The sequence below is a fragment of the Chanos chanos genome, chromosome 4, assembly GCF_902362185.1.
Source record: "Chanos chanos chromosome 4, fChaCha1.1, whole genome shotgun sequence".
In the NCBI taxonomy this organism is placed as follows: domain Eukaryota; kingdom Metazoa; phylum Chordata; class Actinopteri; order Gonorynchiformes; family Chanidae; genus Chanos; species Chanos chanos.
The window spans coordinates 50,956,609-50,970,746 of record NC_044498.1 but is presented as its reverse complement, the minus strand read 5'-3'; the positions used below and the strand labels follow the sequence as shown (position 1 = coordinate 50,970,746).

At 44.6% G+C, this 14,138-nt stretch overlaps 2 protein-coding genes across 2 annotated transcripts; one reads left to right on the top strand and one right to left on the bottom strand.

The window, feature by feature from the left end:
• Positions 1–3,750: 3,750 nt before the first annotated feature.
• hps6 (HPS6 biogenesis of lysosomal organelles complex 2 subunit 3) lies at positions 3,751–6,463 on the bottom strand. Its single transcript, XM_030773005.1, has one exon. It carries the CDS (start codon positions 6,461–6,463, stop codon positions 3,857–3,859), a length of 2,607 nt encoding a protein of 868 aa, XP_030628865.1. The 3' UTR covers positions 3,751–3,856.
• A 777-nt stretch (positions 6,464–7,240) lies between these two features.
• nsmce4a (NSE4A component of SMC5/6 complex) lies at positions 7,241–13,816 on the top strand. Its single transcript, XM_030773015.1, has 11 exons — positions 7,241–7,282; positions 8,245–8,552; positions 8,656–8,736; positions 10,031–10,161; positions 10,364–10,512; positions 12,431–12,530; positions 12,754–12,844; positions 12,999–13,093; positions 13,257–13,305; positions 13,524–13,609; positions 13,736–13,816. The coding sequence occupies exons 2-11, from the start codon at positions 8,333–8,335 to the stop codon at positions 13,805–13,807; spliced, it is 1,074 nt and encodes a 357-aa protein (XP_030628875.1). The 5' UTR covers positions 7,241–7,282; positions 8,245–8,332; the 3' UTR covers positions 13,808–13,816.
• The last annotated feature ends 322 nt before the right edge of the window (positions 13,817–14,138 follow it).

Sequence of the window (14,138 nt, the reverse complement as noted above, 5' to 3'; positions counted from 1 at the left end):
GGTTCAATTTTGATGATTACTTTAATGATTATTGAAGTTTGGATGTATACATTAGTTCTTGTTTCTGATGACAATATTTTTCTAATTGAGCATTTTTTTTGTTTGTTTGTTTATTTGTTTTGATGTAGACATTAATGATTCAATGATGATTTATTTTGTACTGTTTTAATATTTAAGAGGGAAGCAAGCACTACAAAGCACTTTATAAGGTCCTACTGACGGTTTCAATAAACGCGTCGTTATTTCAATGTTTAGTGCTTATGCACAGTGCTGCAGTAAACAACCTGCTGACATTTCCAACATGTTTGTGTGTTTGTCTTCAGACTTTCTTAAACCAACACATACTGAAAAACTGGCCACCCTCCTGGGTTACTATTCTGGGATGTGTTCTAAAACCGGAAGAGGAAATCAATACCTGTCAGGAAAGCAGTATCTGAAAGCCTGAAACCAGAGTTATGTCCTTCTGAAAACACAAGCTCAGCTCTGCTCTCTGCTCTCTCTCAGCCTATAGATTTGGCTTTAGCGGGTGTGATGTGGGGGCTCCGTGGTGGAATTTGACCTCTGTGGAACTGTTCTGCAGAGTTGCATTTTCCCCTGTGCTTCTCAGTTTGTCCAAACCCCCCCCCCCCCCCCCCCCCCCCCAACCCTTTTTGCTTTGTCGGAAATGCTTTATCACAACCCTGGCAGCATGATAAGAGAGGTAACACAGCAATGCTGAACCTGTCTGTTGGGTGCAAAAAAAAAACCCCACCCCCGACCGCCCCTCTCTGGATTTACCCCAACACCCCCCCCCCCCAAACGTGTGACACAGGGCTCAAAGCATTGTAGCCATCTCAGGAACCTGAAAATCAGTGCCCTGGGCTCACATTCCTCTCATAACTCAGAGGGAGAGAGGGGGAGAGAGAGAGAGAGAGAGAGAGGGGGAGAGAGAGAGAGAGGGGAGGGAGAGAAGAGAGAGAGGGAGAGAGAGAGAGAGAGAGAGAAACAACGAAGCTCCTTCATCATCTCTCTACCACACACGTGTTCTAGACATCTTTATATTTAGGCCTATCTGCCTATCTTTCCTAGTGTAGCAGTTACTAGAAAGGCTACAGACAGGTACGTTGGATTATTGTTTCATAATAATTAGGGTAATACTCAGTATCTGGATCTGTGGATTCCAGTGCTACTCACACGCCAGGCTTTTACAAAACTACTAGAGCTAGAATTAGGACAAACGGCACCAAAATTCCCTACGTATAAAGTCAACATTTCAAAAATGTCTAGAATTTGCTATCCAGAACAGAAAAGGATGAGGACGTTTAGAGTTCTCAGATTGTGACATGTTGCTGAAACGGTGTAGTTCTGTGCCTACCAACACCCCCCCACCCCACCCCACCCCCACCTTTTTTTTTTTTTTTTTTTAAATTCTGTGACATGGCGTGGTTTAAGTGGAAATGCCATAATTCAATTCTCCTGCTCCATGCTGACACAGAAACGAAGACAGGTGGCTTTTCACAGTTGGGTCACCTGAGAAATTCAAAAAGAGGATTCGAGGTGTCTATGCTGGATAAAGCAAGGACTTTCTGACATTCCTACAGAACTAGGCGTAATATTGGACAATTCAGTGCTACAGAACAACAAGGCTTTGTTCGTTTAGGTCGACTGACGCTTTTATTTGCCTTCACTTCAAGATTAAGCCAAGACACACAGCAAACCTGCAAAGATATTCCCTCTGATCGTGAATATCTGCCGTAACCAGACAATGGTGAACCGCTGATCTGAAAACACGAGCGTTAAATGTCAATTCAGATCAGAGACTCAGACAGCATGGACACATACCTCCATACTGCACAGAAAATCTGAAATCACCACAACCTCCCCAAACGAAAAAAAAAAAAAAAATTAAAATAAAAAAACATACACAAACGTGTAATAAGTTTCAGTTTAAGTGCACTTCAGCAGAATTGTTCCATTTGCTAAAATTTCACCCGACATAAATTCAAGACATTAAATTATTCGTAGATACTAAGCCATTCTCTGCGTTGATACAGGTTTACAGTGGGTTGGGGAGGACAGAAGCGTGATCGAGAGGTTCCCCCCCCCCCCCCCCCCCCCCAAGTCCTGGAAATCAAATCAGTTGCGCTGGTCCAATGTCAGGCAGCGCAGGCAGCGGCTGTGGGCTCCGTTTCGGAGGTGGACGCTGCCCTTGTCCGCGTAATAGGATTTAGCGAAATTGAATTTAGACCAGGGCCGAGACCGCCGCGGCCGGCCTGGCAGGAATGCAGTGGGTGGAGTGAACGCGCAGGACAGTCTGGGGCCAAAGCTGTGTCTACAGCACGATAACAAGGCTCCATTTCCAATCCGACACTCATGAAATATTCATTCACTTTACAGTCAGCAGGGGTGACTGCAGAAGGGGCTGTTTAGTCTGAGAGAGGATTCCCAACACGCCAAAAAAAAAAAAACAAAACCCAACCTACAAATCAAACTTTTTAGTAAAAGGGAAACACTCAAAGGCAAAGGACAACAAAGAGTCATTCACATAAAGACATGAGCATTTTAAAAATAAAATTGGTTAGAGATTGTGACCTCAAATTGAAGCAAAAATGTTACACACAGTAGTGTGAGGACAGGACTGTGTTCTATGAATGACAAATCTCTCAAAAGGTCATGCAAACAGTGAGCTGTGTCTTTGAGAAAAGGTCAGATGTGTCCAGTGGAACTACTATACATGGACACAAAAAGGACTTTAATTGAGTCCATAACCCTGGTAATGGGTCTTATTGCCAGAAACATGCCAGTTTTAGATAAGGACACAAAAGAACCACCGTAGGTTCCCGGAAACGTGCCCAGCGTTTTTTGTTAGTTTTTTTTTTTGTGTAAAAAAAAAAAAGCTTAAAATGTACCGCTGAAGCTGAGAAAACTTCCTAAACATTCACATTTACCTGTTCCAGCTGACAGGTAACACACGAGACAGTAACACACATCATATTACAGAGATCTCTGATTGATTTTTACTCTGTAATGTCTGATGAGTAATGAGTTGGATTTCTCTGCTGCGCACAGCATCAATGCACACAATATTGTATTCTTAAAAATTATATTTACAGCGCACAATATATTGTAAATATATACACACACTCATATATGAATAGATAGACAATTATTTATATATGAAGGGATGCTTGGGCATGTTGTAAATGTCAAGTATTTAGCTGACTTAAACATTTCTAGGAATACCTTTCTATCCATTTCAACGTTTCAACCTCTCTGTAAGGCAACGGTCCATGGGGGCCAGAATACAATTAGAGTCGAAGGCTTCCTCACGTCCCGCGCGGCAGCGAGTCACGTGACGTGACGTGACATACATTCAGAGGAAACGCTCACGCTTCTAAGAAAACGAGACGCCGTGTGACCCACGCCACCCTGTCCAAACAGTTTTCCTTTTCATGATATGTTTTCATAGTTTAACCAAATATGAATTGTCTAGGTTCTGATACAAGCAATAAACTGTTCACACTTTGAAATTTAAAAAAAAACAAACGAAACAAAACAAAAAACACATACAGCGGGGATGCATTAAACCAAATTACACATATTAAGACTATACATGTCAAATATAGTTAAAAGCTCCTCAATACACTCTGGATTTTCTTCAAATATAATTCAATTTTAAATCTGAGCATTTCACTCCAAGCCAAAACTTTTTGCACATCATGTCAAAGATGTGTGTTTGTGTGTGTGTGTGTCCTCAGGTCCTCCATTATTAGCACTGGGAAAATGCACAGTGCAGAGGTCTAAGGCAGCAGGTTGTCTCTCTGCGACCCAGTTAGCAAGAGTAGAGAGATGATTTGTGAGTTGGGGGGGGGGGGGTTCAGACAGCGTTTGACTGTGACGCCACCTGGGCTCCAGAGGGAGTTCTCTGTCTGGAGACATGCTGGTTGATGGCGGGCTCGGTGGAGGCCCTGACCAGTCCTCTGGTCTGGCGTGGCGGGGTGGGTGGAGGGAAGGTGGGCGACTGGAGGATGTCTGCATACCTGTGGCTGGACTTGGTCTCCCTCTGGAGAACTTTATTCAGGAGTGGCTTTAAAAGCCCAATCGTGACCTGGCCCCCCTGGTCCTGAAACGGCCTAGAGGTCTGAGTGGAACCGCAATCCTGCAGGTTCTTCAACATGATGTTCAGTATGCTGGTGACGGTCAGGTCTTCGGGACAAAGGGCCCACAGAAGGTCCAGATAAGGATCCAGGTCCCGGTGCTGGCACACCTCGGACAGCAGGGTGGTGAAGATCTCCTTATTCAGGAGGGGGCTCTGGCGGGAGAACCGCTCTGCCACCTGGGTGACCCGTTCCCACTGCCCCTTTCCTATGAGGATGCGCAGGGCCTGCATCACCGCGTTCGGCCGACGGCTGCAGAGAAGCAGCTCCACCTCCAGGTCCTGGCAGGCCCCCTTGGTAGGAAGCACCGTGAGCGCCCGTTTGTACAGGGGCGGAGTCTCCGGGCTCTCCTTCACCCCGTAGCTCCAGGAGGCCGAGGAAGATGAGCCGGCCTGCTCCTGAGCCAGCTCCAGAAACCGAGGCAACCAGCCGGGCTGGAACTTGAAGACGGAGTGGCAGAGGAGTTCGAAGGCTGGCATGATCACGTTGGCGGGCGGGTGACTCTGCTGCCCGTTGTAGTGGGTGAAGTTTCCGGGAGTTTGGACCGGGCTGAGGATGGTCTTCCACAACTCCGCGGGGGCCTTGGCGGACAGCGAGCCCTCCCCGTTACAGCGGAGCTGAAGGACCGCCTGCAGGGCACGCCACGACTCGGATGGGAACGTCTGGAAGATGCTGTTGAGGTACAGAAGGCTGTCCCGGTCTATCTCTGAGCTTAGCAGCCTGCTGATCTCCTGCTGCACTAGGTTTTCACAGTGGCCGTCCAGTTCCTTCTCGGAGGCTTTCACGATGGACGTTTTGAAGTTCTCCAGCGCGACGAGACTTTTGAGCTCGGTGTCAAGAGAGTTCAGTAACTTCTCATGACCCGTCAACCCCTTTCCTGCGTCACCGGGCTTCTGGCTGCTGAGGTAGTCCCTGAGGATAGCAGCCAGAGAGATGGGGGCCTGAAACATACCCCCCTTCTTAAGTTTCTCAACAGTGAGCTGTGTGGAGCTAAGACTCCTCTGCTGGTAGTACTTGCAAGCCTCCTCAAAGACGGCCTCTACCAGGACTGTACCTGAATTTATTATGGTCTCTGAATGAATTGATGAAGATGATGATGATGATGATGACGATGATGATGGCTTGAGTTTAAGATCAGACTCCCTATGCATGACAACAAACAGTCCTGCTTCCGACAGCATTTGAGGGGAGTGATGTTCTATACTGTTTACAAAGAGGAGGCCCTCTTTCCTCAGTGTGATTTTCTCCAACTCTCTGCCACATTTAGTGTCAATCAAGTAAAGGGTCCGCCCAACTGCAAGGGCCAGGATGTCGCTGTAAAGGTTCAAACTGTTCTGAGTTCCGCAGCCAAGAACACAATTATCGGGCAGTTTGTATATCTGCCTGAGAACACCGTCTCTCTGCATCATGCAAACCCAGCCGGTGCTGAGCAGAAGCAAGAGACCCCCACATCCGGTGGGAGAAACACCACAGATGTCTGGAGGGTTGATGATTGACAGAATTCCAATGCAATCAGTGACCAGTCTCTTGAAATCAGTTTCTTTATTTGTCGAGTTTTTCCGAAGGAGAGTTCCACCGCACGCACTGCTCACTTCAAATGAGTCATGCTGTGGGGACCACTTTAAAAAGCATTTAGAGATGCACGTGGATGTTTTTTCCTTCTTGTCTGGCAGCAGGTAAACACTGTCTCCAGAACTGATAACCGTGCAACAAGGATTGTTGTGTAGTGCAATTTTGACACTCCCGAAACTAACGGCTCCTTCGTCCACGCTGAAACCTCTTTTGCATACGCAGTACCTAAAGCTGTTGCAGGTGACGTTAAGAGCTGAGGAACCTTCTGACGGGGGTCTCTCCTCACACCAGATAATAAAATTTTGACTGACGCATACCGACACCACTTTGGCTCGGGGACTGTTGCACAAGTCCACAGTCTGTTGTAAATGCCATCCGGATTTGCGTTCCCAGAATCTCCAGAACTCCACTTTGCCATTCTCAAATATTAAAGCGAGCAGAGCAACACCGTCGTCTCCTTTACTGTGCTCGAGATATATAAGATCCACGATTGGCGCATTCTTCGTGAATGCTAAATCTAAATGCTTCTGACATTGCATTAAATGCGGTCTTTGATATTTGTCAAATGTCATGAGACCGCTCTTGGGTCTGCGAAGGATGACATGTATGTGACGTCCATCTGGGCTGACGCGAACGTCAGATAAACAGTTTTTAAAGGAATTGTTAGAATAAGACTGTTTCAGAAAATCGTTTAAATCTTTACCTTTCGTAAAATCACCAAAATCCGTAACCTGTTCCAGAACAAGTCGCGTCATGTTAGCTGACAGGGACAGATGCTAACTCGGAAGCACGACACAAACACAGCAGTTAGCAAACGATGCAAATCTGAACGCCACACTCCTTTATCTTGGTACAGCACTGACAGCCCATTCTTGATCAATCCACTGACCGATCCTCGTCAGTTCTGATAAGGTCATGATCACTAGATTAACTTTCTAAATGACAAAGAGTTGTTAAAATAAGTTAGTTTCCTAGGTTTCGGATGACTCGCCCCCTCGCTCACCTCCTGACATCACGAGTTTGTTAATTTCCGGAAACTGAAGACTTTTTTTACTCACACTGGGAGGAGTTCTTAACAGGGGCGGCTACAATCCAATAACAGTCTAGTTTCTTGGAAACAGCAAACTGTCCATGTCTGTGTGAATCCGTGTTCCGTCCAAACTCCTTCATTCTAAACTAATTCCATGCCGAATGCCTCATAAACTGTTTTCTAAAATAAAGTCCAACATTTTTTCATCAAACAACGCCTTACATCCACATGGTTTACAGTTGACGGAGCAGATTGCTGGAAAGTGTATCGGAAAAAAGAATTAACTTTCGAAGACAATGTTTAAAAACATTGGTCGTCAATTGCTCCACTCATGCTGACCCTTTGGACAGTCAGTAATTGATGTCGCTCCTACAAATACATTAAATCAAATCTGCGATTTCTTTTTCAAACAATCGGTAGGTGGCAACATTGTCACAGTTGAACGACCGCTTCGGTCCACACCGGGTCGAAGAAGAAATGCTTTGGAAAGGTGCGCGCCATTGCGTGACATAGAGGAGGAAGTAACAAGAAAAGGCTCTGACAGGTACAGATCTCTGTTTTTTTTCTCCTACCATTCGGTATTTTAATTTACGTAGTAAATGTTGACACTATGTGATTGAGATGTGGAAAATGTGCGGTTAAAGACGATCTTGAAATTTCAATGTATGTTACTTCACAGAAGTTGGATATATACTGAGAGTCTTTGCTAGCTGGCTTGCTAACTGTAGCATACTTATTTACATGTTATAGTTGCAATGCGTACAACAGAGTAAGTTATCACTAACAAATTCATGTACCGTTTTGCTTGTAAAATAACCACAATAGTGTTCTTTTGACATGTTAAGTACGAACCACGCTGACTTGATGACGGTCCGTTACCAGTGTACAAAGATAACTTATTTTGACAAGAGCGGTCTGCCCAAATTTGTTAATTAAGTTAGTTATGTTCTTTATTGGTCACGCACACACTAGGAACAGTGAGCAGTGAAATTCTACCTCTGCATTTGACCCATATTTACACACACACACATTAGGAGCAATGAGCACACATACACCGGGAGCAGGAGGAAGAGCAGTGGGCTGTCGCAGTACCGCACTCGGGGAGCAATTGGGGGTTAAGTGCCTTGCTCAGGGGCGCTTCAGCCTTGGGTGTCGAGGGAGAGGAAAGCGCTATTCATTCACTCCCCCTTTTCCCGCCGGGTGTGACCGTAACCAGTGATCAGTGAGCGTTTACTTTCGGTTTTGTAGCCAAATAGTTAGACAGTTGGTTACAAAAATAACTGAGATGACTGGCAGCTTCATCCTAGCCTTCTCGTCTAGCTGTACAGGACTGCGGCTGTCACATCGTAACGTATGCAAGTCATTGTTTTAAAAAGAACGTTGTAGATAATTCATAATTGATGATCGCGATGCGTGTCAGATTACAGACGTGTGCTGAAGAGGTTGTGCATGTCGTGTTTACATTCCGGAGTCAACCTTGACATCCCCACTTCTTCTCTGACACAGAACCTGCCGGGGCAGACATATCTTCCAGTGGGCATAGGAGACTGAGAAATTAATCAGAATTAATCAGAACCAGGTCAGCGTGAGAGAGATGTCTGAGGCCAGGAGGAGGACGAGTAAGGGAGGGCAGGAAGAGTCTACGGGGCAGCATAACGGAATTGGCGGACGGAGCAGGCCGGAGCGGACGGTGGACACAGCAGATGAGGATGACGTTGGTGGCGGACCCTCGGGGATACAGGATGAAGATGACGATCCAGCACGCAGGCGAGAGATCAGGAGCAAATACCGTGACCTTATTAATTCTGTCCAGCGTGAGTTCTAGTTCCTGAAATGGTCAAATATACGTTTTCCCTCGTTACAGCTCGAGTTTTTAAACAAGCATTTGAATAATTCACTCGGTCTATATATTCACAGAAAACCGGGAAGACATGCTTAGTCCAGCCAACAATAAACTCACTGATGTTTTGGAGGAAGCCAACAAACTTTTTGCCAATGGTAAATACAAATAAATCCATATTTTATAAAAAAAATCTTCTTTTTTTTAATTACCATGACCCCTTAGTTGGTTTTGTTTTATTTAACTGACATGTTTTGTTTTGTATGTGGTTTTGAAAACGTTTTCGTCCAGTAGTTTAATGTGTTTTGCGGCTGTGTGTGTGTTGGCCTTTAGTTGTTTGATGCATTGTGACAGTGTGTATTGGCTCTGAGTTGTTTGTTGTGTTTTGTGACTGTGTGTTGTCTGTCAGTTGTTTGTCGGGCTGTTACTGTGTGTGTGTGTGTGTTGATTCTCAGTGGTTTGTTGTGTTTTGTGACTGTGTGTGTTATCTGTCAGTTGATCGTTGCATTTTGACTGTTTGACGGTGTGTGTTGTCTGTCAGTTGATCATTGCATTTTGACTGTTTGACTGTGTGTGTTATCTGTCAGCTGATCATTGCATTTTGACTGTTTGACTGTGTGTGTTGTCTGTCAGTTGATCGTTGCATTTTGACTGACTGTGTGTGTTATCAGTCAGTTGACTGTTGCATTTTGACTGACTGTGTGTGTTATCTGTCAGTTGATCATTGCATTTTGACTGTTTGACTGTGTGTGTTATCAGTCAGTTGATTGTTGCATTTTGACTGACTGTGTGTGTTGTCTCTCAGTTATTTGTTGTGTTTTGAGACTTGTGTGTGTTGTCTCTCAGTTATTCGTTGTGTTTCAAGACTTGTGTGTGTTATCTCTCAGCTATTCGTTGTGTTTCGAGACTTGTGTGTGTTGTCTGTCAGTTGTTTGATGCGTTGAGACTGTGTGTGTGTTGTATTTCAGTCATTTCAGTCGTGTTTTGTAACTCTGTGTGTGTGTGTGTGTGCGCACATGCTATGTGTGTGTCTCTCAGTGGTTTGTTGTGTTTGTGACTCTGTGTGTTTGTGTGTGTGTGTTGTCTCTGAATCATTTGTTGTGTTTTATGACTGTGTGTTGTCTGTCAGTGGTTTATTGTGTTTGTGACTCTGTGTGTTTGTGTCTGTGTGTTGTCTCTGAATCATTTGTTGTGTTTATGACTGTGTGTTGTCTGTCAGTGGTTTATTGTGTTTGTGACTCTGTGTGTTTGTGTCTGTGTGTTGTCTCTGAATCATTTGTTGTGTTTATGACTGTGTGTTGTCTGTCAGTGGTTTGTTGAGTTTGTGACTCTGTGTGTGTGTTGTCTGTCAGTGGTTTGTTGAGTTTGTGACTCTGTGTGTGTGTGTGTGTTGTCTGTCAGTGGTTTGTAGAGTTTGTGACTCTGTGTGTGTGTGTGTGTGTTGTCTGTCAGTGCGGCAGGCGCGAGAGGCAGCGTTGGATGCTCAGCTGCTGGTGCTGGCGACAGACCTGGGGAAGGAGAAGGCCAGTCAGCTGCACGCCGAGGGCTCCGCCTTTGACCCCACCGCCTTCGCTGAAAATCTGGTGAGTCATCGCCGTCGACGACAAACACGAAATGACAAATTTCACAGGTTTTAGATCCCCTGGGTTGACCCAAGTCCTTGTGTCCTCTCGATTAGAAAATACAACCTCAGTACGCATCACTGGTTCATAATGTTTTTTTTCTTTTTTCCCCAAACGCCTGTTTTATTGTGTGTGTTTGCCATTTCCCTGTTATGCCACTCAGCTGTCCTTCATGGGTCTGAACCGGTTGGAGGAAGAGGAAGAGGATGGTGAGGAAGGACACTCTCGGGGTTACTTGCCTCAGGACGCCTGGCACAGGCTAGCCAAGAAGGCCGAGTTCTGTTTCAAAACCGCCCCCTCGTTCCACTACATGTGAGTGTCTTCTCAGTCTCTTCTTAGGAAAGTCTGGAACGGAAATACACAGGTCTGGTCATTTTAGAGCCAGAATGACATCGCTTTTGCCTCTGAGTTGTAATTACACGCGGTTGTTACAGACTGGGTTGTTAACCTTTAATGTACAAAATACAGATTGGGAAACACTGATTGGAAAGAATTGATAAGGATTGGTATTTTCAGTAATTTATTGCTTTGTCTATATATATATATTTTTTTTTTGCCATGCTGCGTTGGCTGCTGTTGATCTTTTTAGTTTGAGTGAATCACTGCTTTGCCCTAATAGGCCAGTGCAAATTATGTTCATCTTTACTCATTGAGTGTAGACTAGACAATGTGGGAGAGAAATCTCAGCCAGGGTCAGATGCGGCAGTGTCCCAACACCACACTGTTCACCTGTTACCAAAACAAACACCAGAAACCAACAGAGTCTGATGCAGTGTACGTTCACTGCATGTAATCAATAGCAGGAAACCATGAACCTGAGGCGGCCCCGGGAGCGTCTGAATCAACCTTCACAAAGGACCAGTGTTTGTTCAAAATCTCCTCTCCTCCAGAATGGGATCCACATTAGTCACGACTTTCACATTCCTTATCCATTTCGTAATACACCATTATTTCACAGAGCTCATCTTTAAAAAAAAACCCCAAAAAAACCTCAAATACCTCTTCTCAACAGTGTACCCTAGTAAGCACAGTCAAGGTCAGGTTTCTCTCTCTCTCTCTCTCTCTCTCTCTCTTTCTTTCTCTTTCTCTCTCCCTCTCTCCTCTCTGTCATTTTCTCACTCTCTCTAAAACGTTTATCTTAATATAAGCAATTAAATCAGAAATGATTACATTGATTAAGTCCCGTTAATTAACTCATGTAAGACGGCGACATAATTAGCACAGCAATTATTACAGCACTAAAACAAAGGCACATTTGGATGGCGTCTCTGCACAGAGAAGGTAAAACAAAGCATCCTGAATAGGATTACATATTGTTTTATACTGCGCAGTAAACAAGGTGGGGCTCAAGAACACACAGGCCCTGTCATGCCTCTCCCCTGAAGCCGTGTTATTATAATGAACATCATACAAACCACTTATCTGCTAAACTTTTGCACATACCTCATTACTGAGTAAGATGAGGAAACCGGGACATTTTTTCACAGTGGTCAGAGATAAGTGGAGGGGGTGTTGGGAGTATCCCACACACGAGAGATATGAGGAGAAGTGAAGGTTGGGTGAAGATGTGCACATGCGCCAAGAGAAGCAATATTATTTCAGCCTCTCTGTCACATGCACCCTGACTCGGTCTCAGTACAGAAACCTACTGTTCCCCCAAAAGGGCATACTTTCTCTTTTTTTTCCTTTTTTTTTCATCATACAAATTGTATTCTTCTCCAGCAAGGAACAAACGATGGACTCCGAGGTGTTTACCACCCTGCAGTGTATGTCCCTGATCTGTCCCACTATCAAACTGCCAACTGTAACAACCCACCTGTTTTCTTCACAAACATTCACCGATTTCTTTAACCCCTCCCCCCCTTTTTTCCCCACATGGTCTTAAACATTTCAGTCACGTGTGCTAATAAATCACAGGTTAGTTTCAGCAAGACAGTATTCATTTTTAACTGGTTGAACCACCTGCAGTAACATTTCCAGCTTTTTCATTTAGATCCCAATCGACACAAAGTAGCTATTGAGTTGGCAAACGTCCTTCCACAGAGATTAAAGTAAAAACTCTCCAGTGGAACATGGACTGAGAGTGATTTTCTACAACAACACCACATGTGGTTGTGCTTCTCAGTTTGAAATATGTATACACTGTATTTTTACTTACATATTTATTAACCCTTGCGTCCTGCCTTTTTGTTTTGTTTTGTTTTGTTTGTTTGTTTTTCTATATGACCAGGTTGGGTTCATTTCTCGCGGAACCCCCCCCTCCACGTCAGCGTGTGGAGAGACAGAGAAAAGCACCCAACAAAGAGGAGAAGAGAATCATGCCCACCCAGGTCTGGACCCTTAACTCCCCTTCCCCCTAAAAACCGGTTTGACTTTTTATAGGGGTGAAATGTGGCTCAGAGTGGCAGGTGAAAGCTGTACGCGTGTAAAACATGAGCCCCTCCCCACCGGATTCAGCCTCTCGGCCTGTTGCCATAGCAATATTTATCTATTTATGTATTTATTTATTTTTGGCCATAACCCTGTTTTTACTGTTGTTGATTTACATCACAGCTGAAGAAAATGGAGGAATCGCACCAAGAGGCCACAGAGAAGGAAGTGGAGAGGATTCTGGGATGCCTGCAGGGTTACTTTGCCGATGACCGTTAGTTCTCAGTCTTTGTCAACGCAAACTTTGCTTCACTCTTTTGCAGACAAAAAAAAAAAAAAAAAAGATGGATGGTCTCAATCCATTATCAGTGGAATTAGCATTGGCTGAATTTTTTTCCCCTAATTCCAGTGGTCTCTTGACTCCACAGCGGAATCGCCCATATCCTATTATGAGTTTGTCATTGATCCCACGTCCTTCTCCCGGACGGTAGAGAACATCTTCCACACCTCGTTTCTCATTAGGGTGAGCAAACTGCCCCGTGTATCTGAGAACAAACCCGCTGCATGCAAACGTGCATCCAACATGTGTTTTTTTTTTATCTCTGTTTACATCTGACCTTTTGCCTTATGGGGAAAAGGAATGGACGATACAACTTAATGTCCTGTTTTTGTTTGTCATCACACAGGATGGTCTTGCAAGGATTTATCTGGACAAAGAAAAACTACCTTGCATCGGTAAGAACCTGTGGTGTGTGCCGCGTTTTCTCGTTGTGTTGTCAAAGAAACGGTCAGTGATGCTGTGACTTAAGGCCCCTTCTGTTGCTTTATTAACTGTTAACTGATAACACAAGTCTGTTAAGGCTTGTGTTCAATGAGGTTCCTGGAGGAAAGCACAAAAATGTTCTGTGTGTGTTCTGTGTGTGTGTGTGTGTGTGTGTGTGTGTGTGGTGCAGCACCTGTTGAGGAAGGAGAGGTGGAACCAGGTGGGGTCACAAACCGTCAGCAGTGTGTGATGTCTATCAGCCCTGCTCGCTGGAGGGTAATGCAACCTGTCAACTCCCCCCCCGTCACTCTCTGTGTACTTAACTCTTCTCACATTCGTGTTTCCACACGGCCAGTAACAAGCATCTCGTTTTCCTTTGTCTCCTCCTGTTCTTTGCACTAGGAAATCATCGAGGCCTTTCAGATTAAAGAGGCTCTAATCCCTGCACCAAAAGGCATCTCTCAGGAGGACTGACAGCAGACCAACAGAGACATTGATTTGTTAATATATTTGGTAATCCACTTTTTAAGTGACTTTTATAACGTGCTTTGGACTGTCCCGGGAACTGACTCGGTTGGATGTAAATGCTGGAGTGGAGGTCAGAGGTGGAATAAGCTCTTACACAGACAGGAAGTGAACAGACCAAACTTGCCAATATGATGGAATGGACTAAGGAATATTCCACGAGACATTTAAAAGGCTGCCAAAACGTGAAATAGGTTTTTTAATGTGTGTCTTAATATTGTTTTTTTAATTATCACTTGTTCTGTGTGTTTGTTCTGTGTATTGTTCAATAAATATATTT

Coding starts and splice junctions, on each gene's coding strand:
- nsmce4a (XM_030773015.1), top strand. CDS start 8,333: ATGTCTGAGGCCAGGAGGAGGACGAGTAAGGGAGGGCAGGAAGAGTCT. Junction 8,737..10,030: donor CAACAAACTTTTTGCCAATG/GTAAATACAAAT, acceptor GTTGTCTGTCAG/TGCGGCAGGCGCGAGAGGCA. Junction 13,306..13,523: donor AGAAAAACTACCTTGCATCG/GTAAGAACCTGT, acceptor TGTGTGGTGCAG/CACCTGTTGAGGAAGGAGAG.
- hps6 (XM_030773005.1), bottom strand. CDS start 6,463: ATGACGCGACTTGTTCTGGAACAGGTTACGGATTTTGGTGATTTTACG.